Source organism: Myotis nattereri (assembly GCF_964212035.1).
Source record: "Myotis nattereri genome assembly, chromosome: 1".
In the NCBI taxonomy this organism is placed as follows: Eukaryota; Metazoa; Chordata; class Mammalia; order Chiroptera; family Vespertilionidae; genus Myotis; species Myotis nattereri.
The window spans coordinates 42,709,809-42,729,158 of NC_138075.1; the positions used below are offsets into that span (position 1 = coordinate 42,709,809).

Genomic DNA, 19,350 nt, shown 5'->3' on the forward strand with positions numbered 1-19,350 from the left:
TTAAAATATTTGTTTTCAGTATAAGGAACAAGGGGGGAGATTGTTCAGTTTTGTAGAAATATTTATATGCACATTATTTTCAAAGGGTTATGGATAGCTTCAGTTACATAATCCCAAAGCATTTAAGTGATGTAAATTTTAGAGGGTAATTGTCTTTACTGCTAAACGTAATCAGCAAGCTTCTAGTAATTTTTATGAATTCAGATGAAAAATTAGGAGCATGTTGGCAATTCTTATTAAGCAGGATTATAGCCATCCTTGGTGGGATGGATTTAAGGCCAGTAACTATGGTGTGAGTTAATCTCCAATCAGGTAAAAACATTCTGAGGTTGACTTTGTTTTTTAAAGAGCCGATTATATTACTCTTTCTGTCTGGAAAAGTGATTTAAGCTGCCTGTTCATTAAACCAGACTTGTAATTTAGGGGAGTGAGGCCGTCCAGGATGCGGGGGAAGCTGACGGCCCAGCGCTGGGCCACGCCCAGGTAACGCTGTCTTCCGGGCTTTGTGCCTTTGCTGGTAAATCGAGGCTCCAACTCCACCACTAGGAGGCGCGGAGCCCCTCGGGAGGCGGGGCCTCAGGGGGATGCGCGTGGGCGTGACGTCAGTTCGTGCGCCGCATTCTGTTGCCGGGCAGCCATGGAGGCTGCTCTGGAGTCCTCAGCAGAGGACCCGTTGGGAAACTTTGTGCGAGTTTTGGAGAAGAGAGATGGCACAGCGTTACGACTGCAGCAGTATGGCTCCGGCGGCGTGGGCTGCGTGGTGTGGGACGCTGCCATTGTTCTTTCTAAATACCTGGAGACGCCCGGGTTCGCCGGCGACGGGGCCCACGCGCTGCGCCGGCGGTCGGTGCTGGAGCTGGGCGCCGGCACCGGGGCCGTGGGGCTCATGGCCGCGACCCTCGGGTAAGCGCTGGCGGGAGGGGCGCCGCTTGATTTGGGAAACTGATGACTGGCTTCGCATCCGTGAGCCTACGTCTCAGTCGACGTTATTTTATAGGGCAGATGTTGTAGTCACCGATCTTGAGGAATTGCAAGACTTGCTGAAGATGAATATTAATATGAACAAGCATCTTGTCACTGGTTCTGTTCAAGCCAAGGTACTGAAATGGTTTGTATGGCCTTTCGGCTTGTTTTAATAACGATTTGTAGTTTGCTTTAAATTGCGTTTTGCTAAAAACATGGCTAATAGAAAGGGGATCTTCCGGGTCTTGTTTTTCAAACAAGAATATTTTTAATTATTAAAGCAACAGTTAAAATATTTGGTTGGCATTTTTAAGGGGGGAAGAAATAGAAGACTTTCCTTCTCCGCCAGACTACATACTGATGGCCGACTGCATATACTACGAAGAGGTAAATATTCAATGAGAGAAGTCTGTTTAGAAGATGTACCATATTTCCTAAATTCTAGAGCACACATCTCTTCACATTTTAGGATATAGAATTCAGGATATTTGTCCTATAGTTAATGACACAGTAAAGGGAAATTAAGGTCACCAGGGAATACTGATTATCATATAGGCCTGATTATCATATGGACCTGTGAATCATGTTGAGAAAAGTGCTGCGCACATTTTACTAGAGGCTTCTGTAAAGTTTTAAAAGGATTTTGCCATTTGAATCAAAGATTCTTTATTATTATTTTTTTTACTTAGCTGTTCCTAGTGAACATGTTAAGCAAGACACTGAGAATTAAATTGCATTGTAAGGAATTCATTGTTCTGTGGCAAGATTTATTAGACTCATAGAATGATTTCTAAAAATTATCAATTTGTGTGGAAATTATAGACATCATTTTTTAAAAATAATGAACATTTAGCCAACTTACGTTCAGGTTAGGTCAGACTTGCTTTTGTGGTAAATTGTTGATTATTTAAATCCCAAGTTAAATAATTAAATTTTTAAGAGAAGTCAGTTCCATTTGTTTTCCCATGGGATCTTGAAAATGCAATTACTTGAATCCTTTTGGAAACTGAAGTCAATAAAGTGGTTAAGAGGAGTTTACTAAAAAAAAAAAAGAGTTTACTAATCATTAGTTAGAGTCTTAACTACTTGTACTTTGTTGGATTGATTCAAAGATGGGTAAATTGTAGGGGAGAGATAATTACCCCTCCACCTTCCTTACCCCCCCTTTCACAGTAAAAATATAAAAATTTTTATAAACAAAAACTTTCCTTTTTGAACAGTCTTTGGAGCCGCTGTTGAAAACTCTAAAAGATCTCAGTGGATCTGAGACTTGTATTATATGTTGTTACGAACAGCGAACAATGGGAAAAAATCCAGAAATCGAGAAAAAATATTTTGAGGTGGGTACTCTACTATATCTATCTTTGTAGTGATTACACTTCAGAGAGCCTGTGTATGACTGTGTGTAAGTATATTATGGTAATTTTGAGTCAGAAAACATTCTGGTTGTATGAACCCAAAGAGGATTCTTGACAGCCCATCATTCTACTAAGCCCCCTCCCCTTTTTTCATCTTTTGATCCTTTATTTCTTTTTATTTTCTAATTGATCTAATATATAAAGAACAACGTAAAATAATAATAGTGATGCCCTTGTCTTTTCTGAGAAAGTTTGTAATGTTTCCCTTATTAAACATGCTGGCTTTTGGGGAACATATTTACCATATATACATATATATATATATGTATATATATATATATATATGAATACATCATGGAAACATGGTATGTTTTTACTTCTGTGTTTACCTCTACATTTTTGTGAAAGCTTTAACCAAGATAATCTTACGTTTTCAGGGTTTGATTTTGTTTCATTTTTTTAACAAAAACTCACAGCTTTGGCCAATTTGCTCAGTGGTTAGAGCATCGGCCCGTGAACTGAAGAGTTGCAGGTTCAATTCCAGTCAAGGGCGCATACCTCAGTTGCAGGCTCGGATGCCCAGCCTGGTCAGGGTGGGTGCAGGAGGCAGCCAATCGATGTGTCTCACCCAAACATTTATTTAATTATTTACTTCTTAATCCTCATCCATGGATATGTTCATTGAATTTAGAAGGTGTGGGAGGGAAACATCTATGAGAGAGAAACATTGGTTGGTTACCACCCATACATGCCCTGACCATGAATCAAACCCACAACTTAGGTATGTGCCCTGACCAGGAATCAAACCTTCACCCTTTTTGGTGTATAGGACGACACTCTAACCAATTGAGCCACTCAGCAGGGCCCAGTCCCTTTTTATGGGCAAAAATCCATCACATTACAAGTGACTTCTCTTGGTTCATACAGGGATGGACAAAAGTGGGTTTATAGTTGTTCATATGGAAACTAATACAATAATGAATAAATAATAATAGAAGAATGAACTCTGGCCTTGGCTGGTGTGGCTCAGGTGGTTAGGCAGTGTCCCGTGCACTGGAAGATTGCTGGTTCAATTTCCAGTCAGGACACAGCCTGGGTTTCCGGCTCTATCCCTGGTAGGCGGTATATAGGAGGCAGCTGAACGATGTTTCTCTCCCTCTCCCTCCATCTCTCTCTGAAAATCAATTTTTTAAAAATCTATAAAAAAAGAATAAACTGTTTTTGCATAATCACAGTTGTAACCCTACCTTTGCCCACCCCTGTATATACAGCCCTGCAGTTTTATCCACTGAAAGGACTACTTTGATTAAATGAGAAAACAAATATATGACTGCTTCAGATATATGTTGAAATGTTTTTATTTTTTTGTGGGGTTTTTTAAGATTTTTTTTTTTATTTCAGAGAGAAAGGGAGAGGGAGAGATAGATAGAAACATCAATGTTGAGAGAGAATCATCCTGATGGGGAATTGAACCCTGACCTCCTGGTTCATAGGTCGACATTCAAACACTGAGCCACTGCCTGGCTGGGCTATTTTTTTCTTAAATGTGAGGAATGTTAATGAACTCTTGAAACTTTATCATTGAAAGTTTTGTATTGTTAAACAGTTCCAATTGAGTTAAAATATGTAAAATGCTTTTGTAAATGGAATTACACTATGTGGCTCTCTGGGTCTGGCTTCTGTCACTGAGGATAGTGTTTTTAAGGTTCAGCCCAAGTGCTCAACTCAATTTTTCATGTGCATACACCCAACTAACCACTGCCCAGGATAAGGACTTGGAGCATTTTCACAGCCTCAAAAGGCTCCCATGTGCCCCTTCCCAGTCAGTACTCCACCATTCTGACTTCTCTCACCACAGGACAGTTCATATTATTGAATTTGAAGTATATCTCTTTTAAATTTATAGCTTCTTCAACTAGACTTTGACTTTGAAAAAATTCCCTTGGAACAACATGATGAAGAATATCGAAGTGAAGATATTCATATTTTATACTTCAGAAAGAAAAAATCGGTAAATACATTCCTGGCTCTTTATCCTCTGAGGAGGTTTTTTAGCTGGACGCTGTCTCTCAGCTTATAGGTGGTGTAGATGTTGATTTTGATGTGGGGAAATAGTATGATGATTTACTGGACTCAGGCACTAACTCAATATTAAGATCACTTTACCTGGCCTCCTGTTCTTCCTCTAAAATAAGGTAGGCTGCTTCTTCCTGCCCAGCTGTAAATTATATAGCTTTAAAATCGGGCATTACCTCAGATAGGTAACTTAGCTATTTATGAGTTTCTAGTATCTTTTATTAGAGATTTTAAAATGCCAGCCAGCTCTGACCTTTGTGAACTTTATCCAACCATTCAGAATTTTTTAATAGTCAAAGTAAAACATAACAACCCTTCCCTGGTGGTTTAGTAGCTAGGATTTGGTACTGTCACCACTGCAGCTCAGGTTTAATTCCTGGTCAGGAAAGTTATATGTTGAATCACTATGTTGTACACCTGAAACTAATATAATACTTGTGGCCCTAGCCGGCTTGGCTCTGGATAAAGCGTCGGCCTGCGGACTGAAGGGTCCCAGGTTCAATTCCGGCCAAGGGCACATGCCTGGGTTGCGGGCTCAGTCCCCATTGGGGGGTGTGTAGGAGGCAGCCGGTCAATGGTTCTCTCTCATCATTGATGTTTCTATCTCTCTCTCCTCCCTTTCTCTATGAAATCAATAAAGAAATATAATTTAAATATATACATATATAATATATAATTCTTATGTCATCTACACTTTAATAAAGAAAAAAAATTTTTAAGTAAAATATAACAAGACAGATCTGTCCAATAATGAGAAATGCACTGTTTTATGTATTTTCCCCTTTTGCTGCTTCCTTTACTTCTTATAACAATTACATTTTATGCAGATTGCCTCTGCAATGTCTAGAGTTTGAGTCTGTAGAAAGGAAGAATTGTGTCCATTTTTATCCCAGCACCTTTTGTGTGTGACTGGTTGGTATAAGGCAGGGACATGGTTAATTTTATTAATTAAGGTTGTTAAATTTAATAACACATTTTTTCTGTTATCTTTGCCTTGAATTTGTTCATGATGAAGTTTTCTGATTATGTAAATTCTAGTCAAAAGCAAATAACTTGTAATTTTTGAGATCAATATTAGATGTTAGGACTATAAGGTAAGAAGATTGGTGGGATTAGTAATTCAAATCAACAAACTTACCTGGCATGATGCTGGAGATACAAAGGTAAAAAAAAAAAAAAATGGTTTATGCCTTAAGAAGAGTCCGTTTTAGTTGAAGTTGTAGTGTAGTTTTAAAAGTAGAATTTTTTTTTGAGGCATAATGATTTTGTTTTCAGAATATAAAGGCTTTATTTTGGCAAAGAATAATTTCCTTTTTAAAAATTGATATAATTCATGTACCATAAAAATTACCCTTTTAAAGTGGTTTTTAGAAAGAAAAAAAAAGAAAGAAAATAAAAAAGTAAAAGAGAGAAAAAGAAAAAAAATAATAAATAAATAAAGTGGTTTTTAGTATGTTCACTGAGTTGCACAACCATCACCACTTTCTAATTTTTTTTTAAATATATTTTATTGATTTTTTACAGAGAGGAAGGGAGAGAGATAGAGAGTTAGAAACATCGATGAGAGAGAAACATCGATCAGCCGCCTCCTACACATCTCCTACTGGAGATATGCCCGCAACCCAGGTACATGCCCCCGACCGGAATCGAACCTGGGACCCTTCAGTCCGCAGACCGATGCTCTATCCACTGAGCCAAACCGGTTTCGGCTCTAATTTTTTTAAATATATTTTTATTGATTTCAGAGAGGAAGGGAGAGGGAGAGAGAGAAACATCAATGATGAGAGAGAATCATTGATCAGCTGCCTCCTACATGCTCCCTACTGGGGACCAAGCCCACACAGCCAGGGCACATGCCCTAACTGGGAATCAAACCCATGACCTCCTGATTTCACAGGTCCATGCTCAACCACTGAGCCATGCAAGCCGGACACCACTTTCTAATTTTAAACATTTTTATTACCCCAAAAAGAAACCCCGTATTCGTTAGTGGTCACTTCCTGTTTCTGCCATCCCCAGCAACTAATTTGTGGTTACCAATCTACTCTCTGTCTCTGTGGATTTGCATATTCTGACCATTTCATATATAGGTATCTCTTGCTTTCGGAAAGTTCACTTTATGCCATTTTGTTTTTACAAAAGACCTACATTCATATGGTAATGGTTCTATAAAAGCATAGTGGCTTCTACAAAAGACCTACATTCATATGGTAATGGCTTCTCTTTGGATATCTTTTGCTTAGTGAAAATGGGTACTAACATAGTCTTTTGTAAATATGAAGTGGCATAGCCGAAACCGGTTTGGCTCAGTGGATAGAGCGTTGGCCTGCAGACTGAAAGGTCCCAGGTTCGATTCTGGTCAAGGGCATGTACCTTAGTTGCGGGCACATCCCCAGTGAGGAGGAGTGTGCAGAAGGCAGCTGATCAATGTTTCTAACTCTCTATCTCTCTCCTTTCCTCTCTGTAAAAACTCAATAAAATATATTTTAAAAAACAAACAAAAATGAAGTGGCATAATGCAAAAGCAAGGATACTTTTCATTTTATGCCATTTCAGCTCATTCCAAGGTTTCATAGGAATGTGCAGGGGACACTAGTAAATGGAATCACACCCTATGTGGCTTCCTGGGTCTGACTTCTTTCACTCAGGACAGTGTTTTTAAGGTTCAGCTATGTTGTAGCACACATCAGCACTTAGCGCCCTTTTTATAGTTGAATAATATTTCTTTCTATGGACATACAATACCTCATCCATCTGTTCACCAGTTAAAAGGCCTTTTAGTATCTTTCACTTTTTGGCTCCAATGAATAATGTTGCTATGAATGTGCATGTAAACATTTCTGTATTACATATGTTTTCAAATCTCTAGGGTATGTTCCTCAAATAGAATTGTCAGGTCTTATGGGAATTCTGTTTAACTTTTTGGAAGTGCCAAACTATTCCAAAGCTATTAAAATGGTTTATGTTTCTACCAGCAGTGTGTGAGGGTCCCAGTTCTCCACATCCTCACCAATACTTGTTGTCCATCTTTTTTTTTTTTTTAATATATTTTATTGATTTTTTACAGAGAGGAAGGGAGAGAGATAGAGAGCCAGAAACATCGATGAGAGAGAAACATCGATCAGCTGCCTCCTGCACACTCCCCACTGGGGATGTGCCCGCAACCCAGGTACATGCCCTTGACCGGAATCGAACCTGGGACCTTTCAGTCCGCAGGCTGACGCTCTATCCACTGAGCCAAACTGGTTTTGGCCCATCTTTTTTTTTATAGCCATTTTAGTAGGTATGAAGAAATTATAGTTGTAAAAGTTTTTTATATATTCTAAATATTAGACTCTTAATGGATATATAACTTCCAGATACTTCCTCCCATTCTTTAAGTTGTCTTTTCATTTTTTGATAGTATGTCCTTAAACACAAAGGTTTTTAATTTTGATGATGTTGAATATATCTTTTTTCTTTGGTTACTTGTGCTCTAGGTATCAGCAAAGAATCATCTCTAAACATTATCCATAGTTGTTCATTTGAATAGCATTTAGCCATTACTAGGCATATTACCTAGTATTAAGTACCCAGTAAGCACTTCATTTGTAATAATTCATTCTGTAAAGTTTCTGTTTTGTTTTTTCTTATAGAAATTTCCATCGTGAAATCTTTAGTCATCTTACCCAAGCCTCCAGCAACCTGGGTAAGCTAAAGATGTGAATGGAGCATGGGAAGATTGTGTTCACAGATTTTTCCAGCATGTCTTTAGAGATCTGATGATAGACAATATCCATCATGGGCCGCCTGCAAAACAGAAAATGACTGCCGGTCTGCCAGCTAATGGGCCTGAAATCCAACTTAGTTTACTTTTAGCTCAGTATCAAGTTCTGCTTAAAAGAAACATTGTGGCCGAAACCGGTTTGGCTCAGTGGATAGAGCGTCGGCCTGCGGACTGAAAGGTCCCAGGTTCGATTCCGGTCAAGGGCATGTACCTGGGTTGCGGGCATATCCCCAGTAGGAGATGTGCAGGAGGTGGCTGATCGATGTTTCTCTCTCATCAATGTTTCTAACTCTCTATCTCTCTCCCTTCCTCTCTGTAAAAAATCAATAAAATATATTAAAAAAATAAAAATAAAAAATAAAAGAAACATTGTGTATTAGTCACTCCTCAAATAAAAATAGGTATTAAGGTTAGCCTAAAGTCTGCCAAAAATAAACAGTGAAGCTTCATGGTTGACTTAGCTTATTTTCTGGAATTAGATAAATTGATCCAGTTTCTAAAGAGAAATATATATTGCTATATAATAAAGTTTAAATTCAAATCAGTAAGTTTTAGTTTGTCTTCAAGATAGGTAAATTTAAAAGGTTTTCATTTTAACATAATTATGCAGTGGTTTTTATCATGTATCTTCCACTTTGTTGCTTTTAAGATAGCTTTACTACTTACTAGTAAATGTTCTTTTACGTTAAAAAAAGTCCCAACATATTTTGTATAGTTACATTGGCCAAAGTTTTATTCTTTTCCTCCACCATACATGTCTACATGAGTTAGTAAATTATACTGTAGTGAGTTAGAATGAAAGTTAAGAAATCATGAGATTAGAATGAGGGGGGTTGGAGTGAAAATAAAAAGCCCATTTTCAGGCTCGTTCACTTTTCTCATATATATCTTCCAGGAAAAAGTGGCTAAAAATCACTGATGTTTACTTGTTTACAAAACAGAGACATTTTTAAATAACTGCAAATGTAATCCTATATACATTTAGCAAATGGTTTTGATTCTGTGTAGTCTATGTTATGATAATCATCTGCTCACAAACTGATCTGTCAAGAACTTAAATCTCAACAGTTCTAAAGAGTAATAATAAACTATAGAATTCTGGTACTTACAGGCATTGGTGCTAGGTGGCACATTTTATGTGTTAAAATAAATGTTCTTGCCCTGGCCGATTTGTTCAGTGGTTTGAGTGTCGGTCCGCAGACTGAAAGGTTGTGGGTTCAATTCCCAGTCAAGGACACATACTTCCCCAGCCCCAATAGGAGACAACCAATCAATGTATCTCTCTCATGTCAATGTTTTTCTCTCCTCATCCTACCTCCCTTCCACTCTCTTTGAAATCAATGGAAAAAATATCCTCAGTTGAGGATTTAAAAAATAATAAAGATAAAATAAATAATTATTCTTTTTGAGATCCTGTGATTTTTTTTTTTAAGGCTTCAGAAATTGCTTTGAAGAAAATAATCATCTAAAGCAGATAACTGCTTTCCAGAAAGACAAAAGCAGCCCCCTGTAGAGAAATTAAGGATTAATATCACCAGGACAGTTTTTCCTTCAGACTTACTTTAGTCTTGTTTGTCTTACTGTTCTTTTTCGAATACTTTGTTCATCCTGCCCTTAGCATTTTATTAAGCAGTTATGTTGCAGAGAGCACCAGTTATTAGTGAAGTCTGAGGACAATGATCACTTTCTAGCTTGTCCATAACATGGAACTTGTGAAACTAAGTTTGATATTAACCACCTGTAATAGGGCACCCGGATTCCTCAGATCCTTTGTCACCGTCCTCTCCTTTTCATTATACTCAGGATATACAGTCTACTTGTGGGTCTTTGGCCTAAAGTGCCCCTCGACATCTATTATATAAAAAGCCTGTGGTTGTCACACCAAAACGCATGATCAGCAGGAGGCTGTGTGCACGGGGTGGGCAGGGCTCTGTGCCAGCGAGGCACACGCGGGTGGGCTGGGACTTGACTCTGGAGGACTTGACCGGAGGCTCGGGCAGGTTTCTGGGTCCCACCTCCCACCGCAGCGGTGGTGGCCGCGGCGGGAGGACAGGTGTACCTTATACTTCAGAACTTCCTGGAGGAGTCAGGCTGAAGTTGACCACTATTCAACTTGGCCAGAATCACACTTGTGTGTTCCTCCTCCCCTTCCCATCCTATTCTCAGTCCTTTACTTGACTTAACATCTTAAGTCGTTTGCATACGTTCATCACTGTTTCTGGGGAACTGACCTAAGTGTCTAACTGTATTATTAGAGTAATTTGTAACAGAAAGTCAGGTGGTGTTTTTCCCTATGCTGGAATAAGGCCAAAGTGAAAGTTAAAAGTTACCAGGTCCCCATGTTCTAAGATCAGAGAACTACCGGTGGTTAGGACCAGTGAGCACTGCAGGGCTTACTGAGAGGTGCCAGTTCATATAACATGCCCTCACTAACCATCATCCCCCACATGGCCAGGGAGCCTGGGGTTCTTTTGGAGAAGAGCATTGTAGAGGAATGGGATTTAGTCCTTTGGGCTCTGTCCTGAGGGAGGAAATGGTGCATCTGCACTTAGAAACCATGGGAGGAAGGCCTGAGAGAATAATTCAAGATTTGGGATGCCTCCAAGAAGGGCAGACCAGCATTTTTTCCATCTGGTTGAATGTGTCTACCCAGCAGGTCTGCACATTTGTTGTTTTATCCAGAGCCCAGGAATGGAATTGGAGAGGTAATGGGACTGTCAGGCAGAGAGTTAGCAGATGTGGATCCTGCCAGCCTGAGAGTGATACGTGAATTGGGGGCTGGAGAACTTGTGCAGCAATTAGAGGAGGTTAAAAGGCAGGTGCAACAGGTGAGTAAGATGTGATGCCAGTTGGCTGAATATAGCCAACTCTCAAATCTCAAAGGACAGCCAGGGCTGGATGGAGCTGCTCAGGAGTGAGCCTCTGGCCCTTCACACTAGTGGGGGTTGCACTGTGCACCATGAAATCCCTAGGGCACTTACCAGAATACGGTTATAGCCAATTAGGGAGCCTCCATAATAAGACAGCTTCTCAAACTAATCTACACATGGGATCACCTCAAAAATTAAAAGCCATGTCCAGGCCCCATCTGAGTCCAATTATATCAGAGGCATGGTATTTTTGTTAAAGGGCCCCAGATGGTTTTAGTGTATAGGCTACATTGAGGGCTACTGCTATAAGGAAACCTAGCATCTGCTTCCCAAAAAGAAGAGAGCCAAGGGAGGAGAAATACAAAAACAAACTATTCGTGATTAGAGTGGACCTATGCTGCATAGAGAGGAAAAGAGCTTTGAATCTGATGTGGAGTCTCCTATGAAATAGATTTTAAAATAAACAGGACTGAGCTTTAGAAACTGACTAAATAGCTCAAAATTTATAGAATCTGGCCAAGAAAGTAAAGGTGATACTAAAGTGGAAAGGGGAATTCAATAGCTGGAAAAAGAAAATCATTAACAAGTATAGTCACCAATGATTTGAGTATCCTTTCTATACCAGTTACAACTAAGGATCTTCGAGGCTGCATAGCTTTGCGTCTTAACCTGCTATAGTTCATAACCAAAGAAGGGTCCACAGATCATATGTTTGGTGAATTTGGGAGTGCTTAGGTTGTTAATTATTTCAGGAAGTATTAATAATCCAGAATGATTGGTAATGGGATTTTTTACACAGTATATCTTTCAAATTTTTCTTACCCTTTTCCTTGAAAATTTCCTTGATATATGATGCCAAATACAATATTAAACTCAGATTACAGATGTTTCATTTGAGAAACGAGGGTCATAGAAACATGACTGTTGTTTTTCTAAAGGTTCCCTGTAGGTGGCAATGCTTGACTTTGTCTTTAAATAATTTATAGAAAGGAAGTTGTTAAAATAGAATATTTTCAAATGGAATCACACTTGCATTTAAAAGATGAATCAAATTGGATTTTAAAGAATAATCCTACCTATCTGTTATGAGTTGCTTTCACACTATAACATGATTATCTTAGTCTGTTTGGGCTGCTATAACAAATTACCATAAATTGGATGGCTTATTAACAACAGGAATTTATTTATTACAATTCTGGAAGCTGGGTAGTCCAAGATCAAGTTGCCTGTTTCCTATGAACATCTGTTCTCACTGTAACCTCACATAGCAGAAGGGGCAAGTGATCTCCCTGAGAACCCCCTCCTCGTTTTTTTGTAAATTCTCATCCAAGGATATTTTTTTCATTGATTTTTTTTTAGAGAGAGTGGAAGGGAGGGGGGCAGAGAGAGAAACATCAATATGAGAGAGACACATTGATGTTCCTGCAACCCAGGTATGTTCCCTTGACCAGGAATCAAACCCTCAACCCTTTGGTGCTCAGGCTGACACTCTAACCATTTAGCAACACCAGCCACTGTTATTAGAGTACTAATCCCATTTTGAAAGCTTCCTGCTCACCGCCAAAAGCCCAACCTCCACATACCATCCCATTGGGGGGATAAGTTACAACATATGAATTTGGGGGAGGACACAATCATTCAGATCATAACAACCATATAAATGAAACAGTATAATTTTTTTCTTATGAAATTGTATTTGATTTATCTTCCTTCCATTGCATTCTGATATGCCTTTTGAATTTTTGAATGTCTCATAAAGCTATATAAATTGCAATTCATAAGCCATTTCTCTGCAATCTTCTATGAGAGACAGATATTTAAGAGGCTAAATTCAAGTTCTAAAAATTAAATTCACCTTTTATATAATTTTATATCTGAGTTACTTGAAACTACTAATTAATTTTATTTTATTTTTGAACTAGAGGCCCAGTGCACGAATTCATGCACAGGTGGGGTACCTCTGGGTGGCCTGCAGGGATCGGGCCGAAACCCGCAGTCCAGTGCCGCCTGCATGTGCTTGCTGCAGGCTTGCGCCCAATCAGTCCCGATCGGGAGAGGCTCGTGCTGCCGCAGCAGCGCTTGCCAGCCATGAGCCCTGCATCTGGCACCGTCCCAAGGGGAGTGGCCTGTGGGATCAGGCTGAAACTGGCTCTCTGACATCCCCCAAGGGGTCTCGGATTACAAGAGGGTGCAGGCCAGGCTGAGGGACTGCACTGGTGCACGATCGGGTTGGGGAGGGACCAGGGGAGGGCTCCAGGGTGTGTCCAGCCCATTTCACTCAATGCCCAGCAGCAAGCTATCCTACTGGTCTGTGCACCTTCCCCCTGATGGTCACTGCACATCACAGTGACTGGTTGAACAGTTGACTGCCCCCTGGTGGTCAGTGCATATCATAGAGATCAGTTGAGCAGCCTTAGCATATCATTAGCATACTACAGGCCTGTTGCACGAAGAGATTCGTGCAATAGGCCTTCCCTTCCCTTGGCTGCTGGCACCGGTTTGCCTCTGGCACCCGGACCAAGGCCTTCGCTCTGGCCCCCGGGCTGTCAGGCTATGCTCCGCCCCTTGGAGCCTGCGTATGCAAATTAACCACAATCTTTGTTGGGTTAATTTGCATACTCTCCTGATTGGCTAGTTTGTGTAGCGAAGGTATGGTCGATTTACATGTTTGTCTTTTATTAGGTGAGATTACACTTCGGTTGTTTGGTGGTTCTGCTGTTTGGTCTATTTGCATATTACCCTTTTATTATATAGGATATATTTTTATTGATTTCAGAGAGGAAGGGAGAGGGAGAGAGAGATGGAAACATCAATGATGAGAGAGTATCATTGATTGGCTGCCTCCTGCCCACCCCCCACTGGGGATTGAGCCCGAAACCCAGGCATGTGCCCTTGACTGGAGTCGAACTCAGGACCCTTCAGTCCACAGGCTGATGCTCTATCCACTGAGCCAAACCAGCTAGGGCAAAACTACTAATTAATTTTAATTAGTTTTTCAAACCAGTGTATCTTCCTCAATAGAATTGTAGGTAGCTGTTACATCAAACACTGATGTTCCTGTGAGCTTCAGCCAGCTCTTTGACTTTCAGTTTTCTTCAAGGGACATCAGAATTTGAAATTTTTTGATTCATTGATAACTAGTGGCCTGGTGCACAGATTCGTGCACACTGAAAGGAAATTAATTAGAAGAAATATTTTAATATCGCTATTCGCCCTTTCTCTATAATAGAAGTGTCAGAGATGAAAGAAAATTAGTAAAATGTATATGAAAATAATATATAAATCGATTAATAAACAATAACAATGTGATATAACAAAGACATGAAATAAAAACAAAAACATGATATAAAAACAACATTGATAAAAACAATGACTGATAAATTGATTAAACATATTCTAATATCTCTCTGTATGCCACATTAAGAGTAAAAACACTTTCAGAGTGCTTGACTAATTTCCCTTGTGATGAAGTATTTACAACTTTAACGTCACACGCTCTTTGAACTCAAGAGAAAGCAACATACTAGTATAACTGACCATGTCCAAAAACAGGTTCAGGTAGGAATTTTTCTACTCTGTCTAGAGTTTGTCCTTGTGACTTATTAATAGTCATCACAGCCAAAACCGGTTTGGCTCAGTGGATAGAGCGTCGGCCTATGGACTGAAGGGTCCCAGGTTCGATTCCGGTCAAGGGCATGTACCTGGGTTGCGGGCACAGCCCCAGTAGGAGATGTGCTGGAGGCAGCTGATCGATGTTTCTCTCTCATCGATGTTTCTAACTCTCTATCTCTCTCCCTTCCTCTCTGTAAAAAATCAATCAATCAATCAATCAATAAATAAATAAATAAATAAATAAAATAGTCATCACAAATGCTGGCATCACGGGAAACTGTCTTTGAATTAATTTAAATGAAAGGCCAGTGTTAGACGGGGACAAGTCAATTCTTGGAATCAGAACAACCTCTCCTTCCGCAGATCCTGTTAATATTTCAGCTTCGATTATGTTAGGTTGCAATCTTTTGATAATAAATCTAGTACCATTACAAAGACCCAATTTACTATTAAGATTTCTCAGTAGCATGAGGATTGCGCCCACTTCAATTTTCATTTATGACACGGTATTCCCGAAGGAGTAATACTATTAAGAAATTCTATGGGAAAATTTTCCTTTTCGGCATCATCCATTGAATCAATGGAATCATCACTCAAATAGGTGTGAAAATCTCCATTGAGTATATCCAAAATTTCTTCATTTAATTTATGAATGTGCTCATTTTTAGGACAAAGAATCGCATGTTTAGATATATTTTTACGATGCCACCGCTTGCTTTCAGCTTCAGAATGTCAACAAAAACAACCAAATTCACAATTGGCAATGATAGATTGAAACACACACGTGTGATTGGTGCCAGTGAGAGCTTTATATGTATCACGCATGCGTGAGTCAACATTTATTTTTATTTATTTTTATTTTTTTAAATATATTTTTATTGATTTTTTACAGAGAGTAAGGGAGAGAGAAACATCGATCAGCTGCCTCCTGCACATCTCCTACTGGGGATGTTCCCGCAACCCAGGTACATGCCCTTGACCGGAATCGAACCTGGGACCTTTCAGTCCGCAGGCCAACGCTCTATCCACTGAGCCAAACCGGTTTCGTCAACATTTATTTTTAAATTGCCAGTGCACATCATATGTACTGGCTGGACAGACAGATGGACAGTCAGTCGCTTAGCCTTTTATATATATAGATAGAAAAGCATTGTAAACGTAGACTATCCAGTTTTTATATCATAGAGACCTTCAGGCTAATACAACTACAGGAGAAAAAATGGGCAACAAAATTTTACTGAAAATCAAGTAATGGAAAAGCAACATTTTTATTTTGGGTGGGAAATTCTCAAATCATTTTCACCAGTTAAGTTAAAACTGTTAGTATTTGAGGTCATTTAAGACATTGTCTTAGGTCTTATGTGTTGGTAGAGTTCTGTGAAGATCTAGTGTGTCCATTGATTGTGAGATGCATTTTATATAATTCAATTTATGTAATTCATTTTATGTAATTCACTAGAGGCCCAGTGCACAGGTTCATGCACCAGTGGAGTCCCTCAGCCTGGCCTGCGGGGATCAGGCTGAAACCGGCAGTCCGACATCCCCCAAGGAGTCCCAGATTACGAGAGGGCGTAGGCCAGGCTGAGCAGGCCTCTAGTATGCATATAAGATCTTTGGTTAATCTCTTCCCACCCTCCTCCCTCCCCCTTTCCCTCTGAGATTCATCAGTCTGTTCCATGTTTCCATGCCTGTGTGTTGAGCATCTGCTTGCCTCTGGTCAGTGGGCATCATAGCTACCAGTCGAACAGTCGAACAGTCAGACACTTAGCATATTAGATATATATGTGTGTGTGTGTGTGTGTGTGTGTGTGTGTGTGTGTGTGTGTATATATATATATATATATATATATATATATATATATTATTAACAAGATAGTTTTGAAAATAGTAGACTTTAAAAACGTTATGGCCCCCTGCTCCACACCACCCAAGCCGGCCACGGCCTCGACGGCACACTGTGGGTGGTGGGGAGATGGCTGGAGCCCCGCCACCCCCTCGACCCTGTCTCCGGAAAGAGATCTTCCCTCTTGGAGTGGGAGGCTCTCCTCCCCTCGGCACATCTTGTTCGTCCTCTGCATCCACTTCCTCCTCTGAACCTGCAGAACCCAGGTTGGGCTCGACCAAGGGCAAGGAGCCACGGGCCTCAGAGGACCAAGTGCTTTCCGACCCCAAGACCAAGACCATGGGAAAGGTTTCTCGATTTAGAATACGCAGGACACTGGCCCGTCCTCAACTAAACCTTACACCAATGGGGCTGCCTCGACCGATCAGGTTGAACAAGAAGGAGTTCAGCTTGGAAGAAATTTACACCAACAAGAATTATCAGTCACCTACAACCAGGAGGACATTTGAGACCATCTTTGAGGAACCCCGGGTGCGCAATGGGACTCTGATATTGACCAGCTCGAGGAAGCTGTGGCGGGCTATGGGGTTTCGGGACAGCAGCCTTCCTCGATCCCGGCGGCCATCTCGTGGGGTCCGAGCTGCTGCTGGCAGGACCCTTACTCCCAACTTGGCCCCCGGCCCAGATGTGGGACCCCTGCTGCAGCAGCGGCTGGAGGAGCTGGATGCCTTGCTCCTGGAAGAGGAGGAAGTGGATTAGGGAGCCGCCCCATCTGACCTAGGAGCTCCATCTGTTTATCTGTACATCCATCCTGGAGGGAAGGGAAGCCTCTGAGACCATTTTATTTTTTCTCCTCTGTATTTCTAGTAACGTTTTTGGTATGTTTCTGAAAACAAACAAACAAACAAACAAAAAAAACGTTAGAGCAAATCCTCTTGATGATGTTTATGTGCATCCTGCAAACAGTGTTGTCAGAGCGCAGGCTCTGGGACTGATTATCTGGGTTTGAATCCCAGTTCTGCCATAATAGCTGTGTGACCTTGAGGAAGTTACTTAAACTCTGTGTGCCTCAGTTTCCTCACATGTAAGGTGACAATCATAATACTATCTACCTCATAGTTTGCCCTAGAGCAGTGATGGCGAACCTTTGAGCTCAGCATGTCAGCATTTTGAAAAACCCTAACTTAACTCTGGTGCCATGTCACATATAGAAATTTTTTGATATTTGCAACCATAGTAAAACAAAGATTTATATTTTTGATATTTATTTTATATATTTAAATGCCACTTAACAAAGAAAAATCAACCAAAAATATGAGTTTGTGTGTCACCTCTGACACGCGTGTCATAGGTTCGCCATCACTGCCCTAGGGATTAAATCAGTATAATACATGCAATACATGTAGGTACCATACACATAGTAAGTGTTCTATAAATGTTGTGATTATAGTTGGGGTGGAATTATTTTACATGTGGGGACTGGGAAATGTGAATAATGCAAATTAATTTCTATCTGTGATGCAGTGCAAAATGTGGGCATCGTTTTGACAGTATAGTACCCATGTAAACATCACTCCTCCATCATGGTAAGAGGAGGTAGAGAACACTTGCACAGTCCTGTTATTTGAACAAGTGAACAATTTTATTTATTTATTTTTTAAAATTAAATCTTTATTGTTCAGATTATTACAGTTCCTCTTTTTCCCCGCCATAGCTCCCCTCTACCCGGTTCCCACCCCCCCTCGTCCCTCCCCCCACTCCCCACTGTCCTCATCCATAGGTGCACGATTATTGTCCAGTCTCTTCCGCATCCCCCTCACCCTTTCCCCCCCTGCCCCAAGAATAGTTGGTCCATTCCCTTTCTATGCCCCTGATTCTATTATAATCACCAGTTTATTCTGTTCATCAGATTATTTATTCACTTGATTTTTAGATTCACTTGTTGATAGATGTGTATTTGTTGTTCATAATTTGTATCTTTACCTTTTTCTTCTTCCTCTTCTGAAAGGATACCTTTCAGCATTTCATATAATACTGGTTTGGTGGTGATGAACTCCTTTAGCTTTTCCTTATCTTTGAAGCTCTTTATCTGACCTTCAATTCTGAATGATAGCTTTGCTGGATAAAGTAATCTTGGTTGTAGGTTCTTGCTATTCATCACTTTGAATATTTCTTGCCACTCCCTTCTGGCCTGCAAAGTTTCTGTTGAGAAATCAGCTGACAGTCGTATGGGTACTCCCTTGTAGGTAACTGACTGTCTTTCTCTTGCTACTTTTAAGATTCTCTCTTTGTCTTTTGCTCTTGGCATTTTAATTATGATGTGTCTTGGTGTGGTCCTCTTTGGATTCCTTTTGTTTGGGGTTCTCTGCGCTTCCTGGACTTGTAAGTCTATTTCTTTCACCAGGTGGGGGAAGTTTTCTGTCATTATTTCTTCAAATAGGTTTTCAATATCTTGCTCTCTCTCTTCTTCTGGCACCCCTATAATTTGGATGTTGGTGCGCTTAAAGCTGTCCCAGAGCCTCCTTATGCTATCTTCGTATTTTTGGATTCTTTTTTCATTTTACTTTTCTGGTTGGGTGTTTTTTGCTTCTTCGTATTTCAAATCTTTGACTTGATTCTTGCAATCCTCTAGTCTGCTGTTGGAACTCAGCATAATATCCTTTATTTCCGTCAGTGTATGCTTAATTTCTAGTTGGTCCTTTTTCATAACCTCGAGGGTCTCACTAGATTTCTTGAGGGTCTCACTACATTTATCGACGGTCTCACCAGACTTTTTGAGGGTCTTACTAAATTTATCTGCGGTTTCTAGAAAGTTCTTGAAAAATCTTAAAAGTGTGGTTTTGAACTCTATATCCAGTAGTT

At 40.1% G+C, this 19,350-nt stretch overlaps 2 protein-coding genes across 2 annotated transcripts; both read left to right on the top strand.

Annotated features, from left to right (window-relative positions):
- Positions 1-628: 628 nt before the first annotated feature.
- VCPKMT (valosin containing protein lysine methyltransferase) lies at positions 629-9,532 on the top strand. Its single transcript, XM_081094892.1, has 7 exons — positions 629-903; positions 998-1,108; positions 1,278-1,350; positions 2,184-2,303; positions 4,228-4,332; positions 8,033-8,287; positions 8,528-9,532. Exons 1-6 carry the CDS (start codon positions 638-640, stop codon positions 8,045-8,047), a joined length of 690 nt encoding a protein of 229 aa, XP_080951018.1. The 5' UTR covers positions 629-637; the 3' UTR covers positions 8,048-8,287; positions 8,528-9,532.
- A 1,339-nt stretch (positions 9,533-10,871) lies between these two features.
- Positions 10,872-17,371, top strand: LOC308516688 (proline-rich protein 14-like; the record flags this gene model as incomplete). Its single annotated transcript, XM_081087742.1, has 2 exons — positions 10,872-10,991; positions 16,537-17,371. 2 exons carry the CDS (start codon positions 10,872-10,874, stop codon positions 17,245-17,247), a joined length of 831 nt encoding a protein of 276 aa, XP_080943868.1. The 3' UTR covers positions 17,248-17,371.
- Between the last annotated feature and the right edge of the window lie 1,979 nt (positions 17,372-19,350).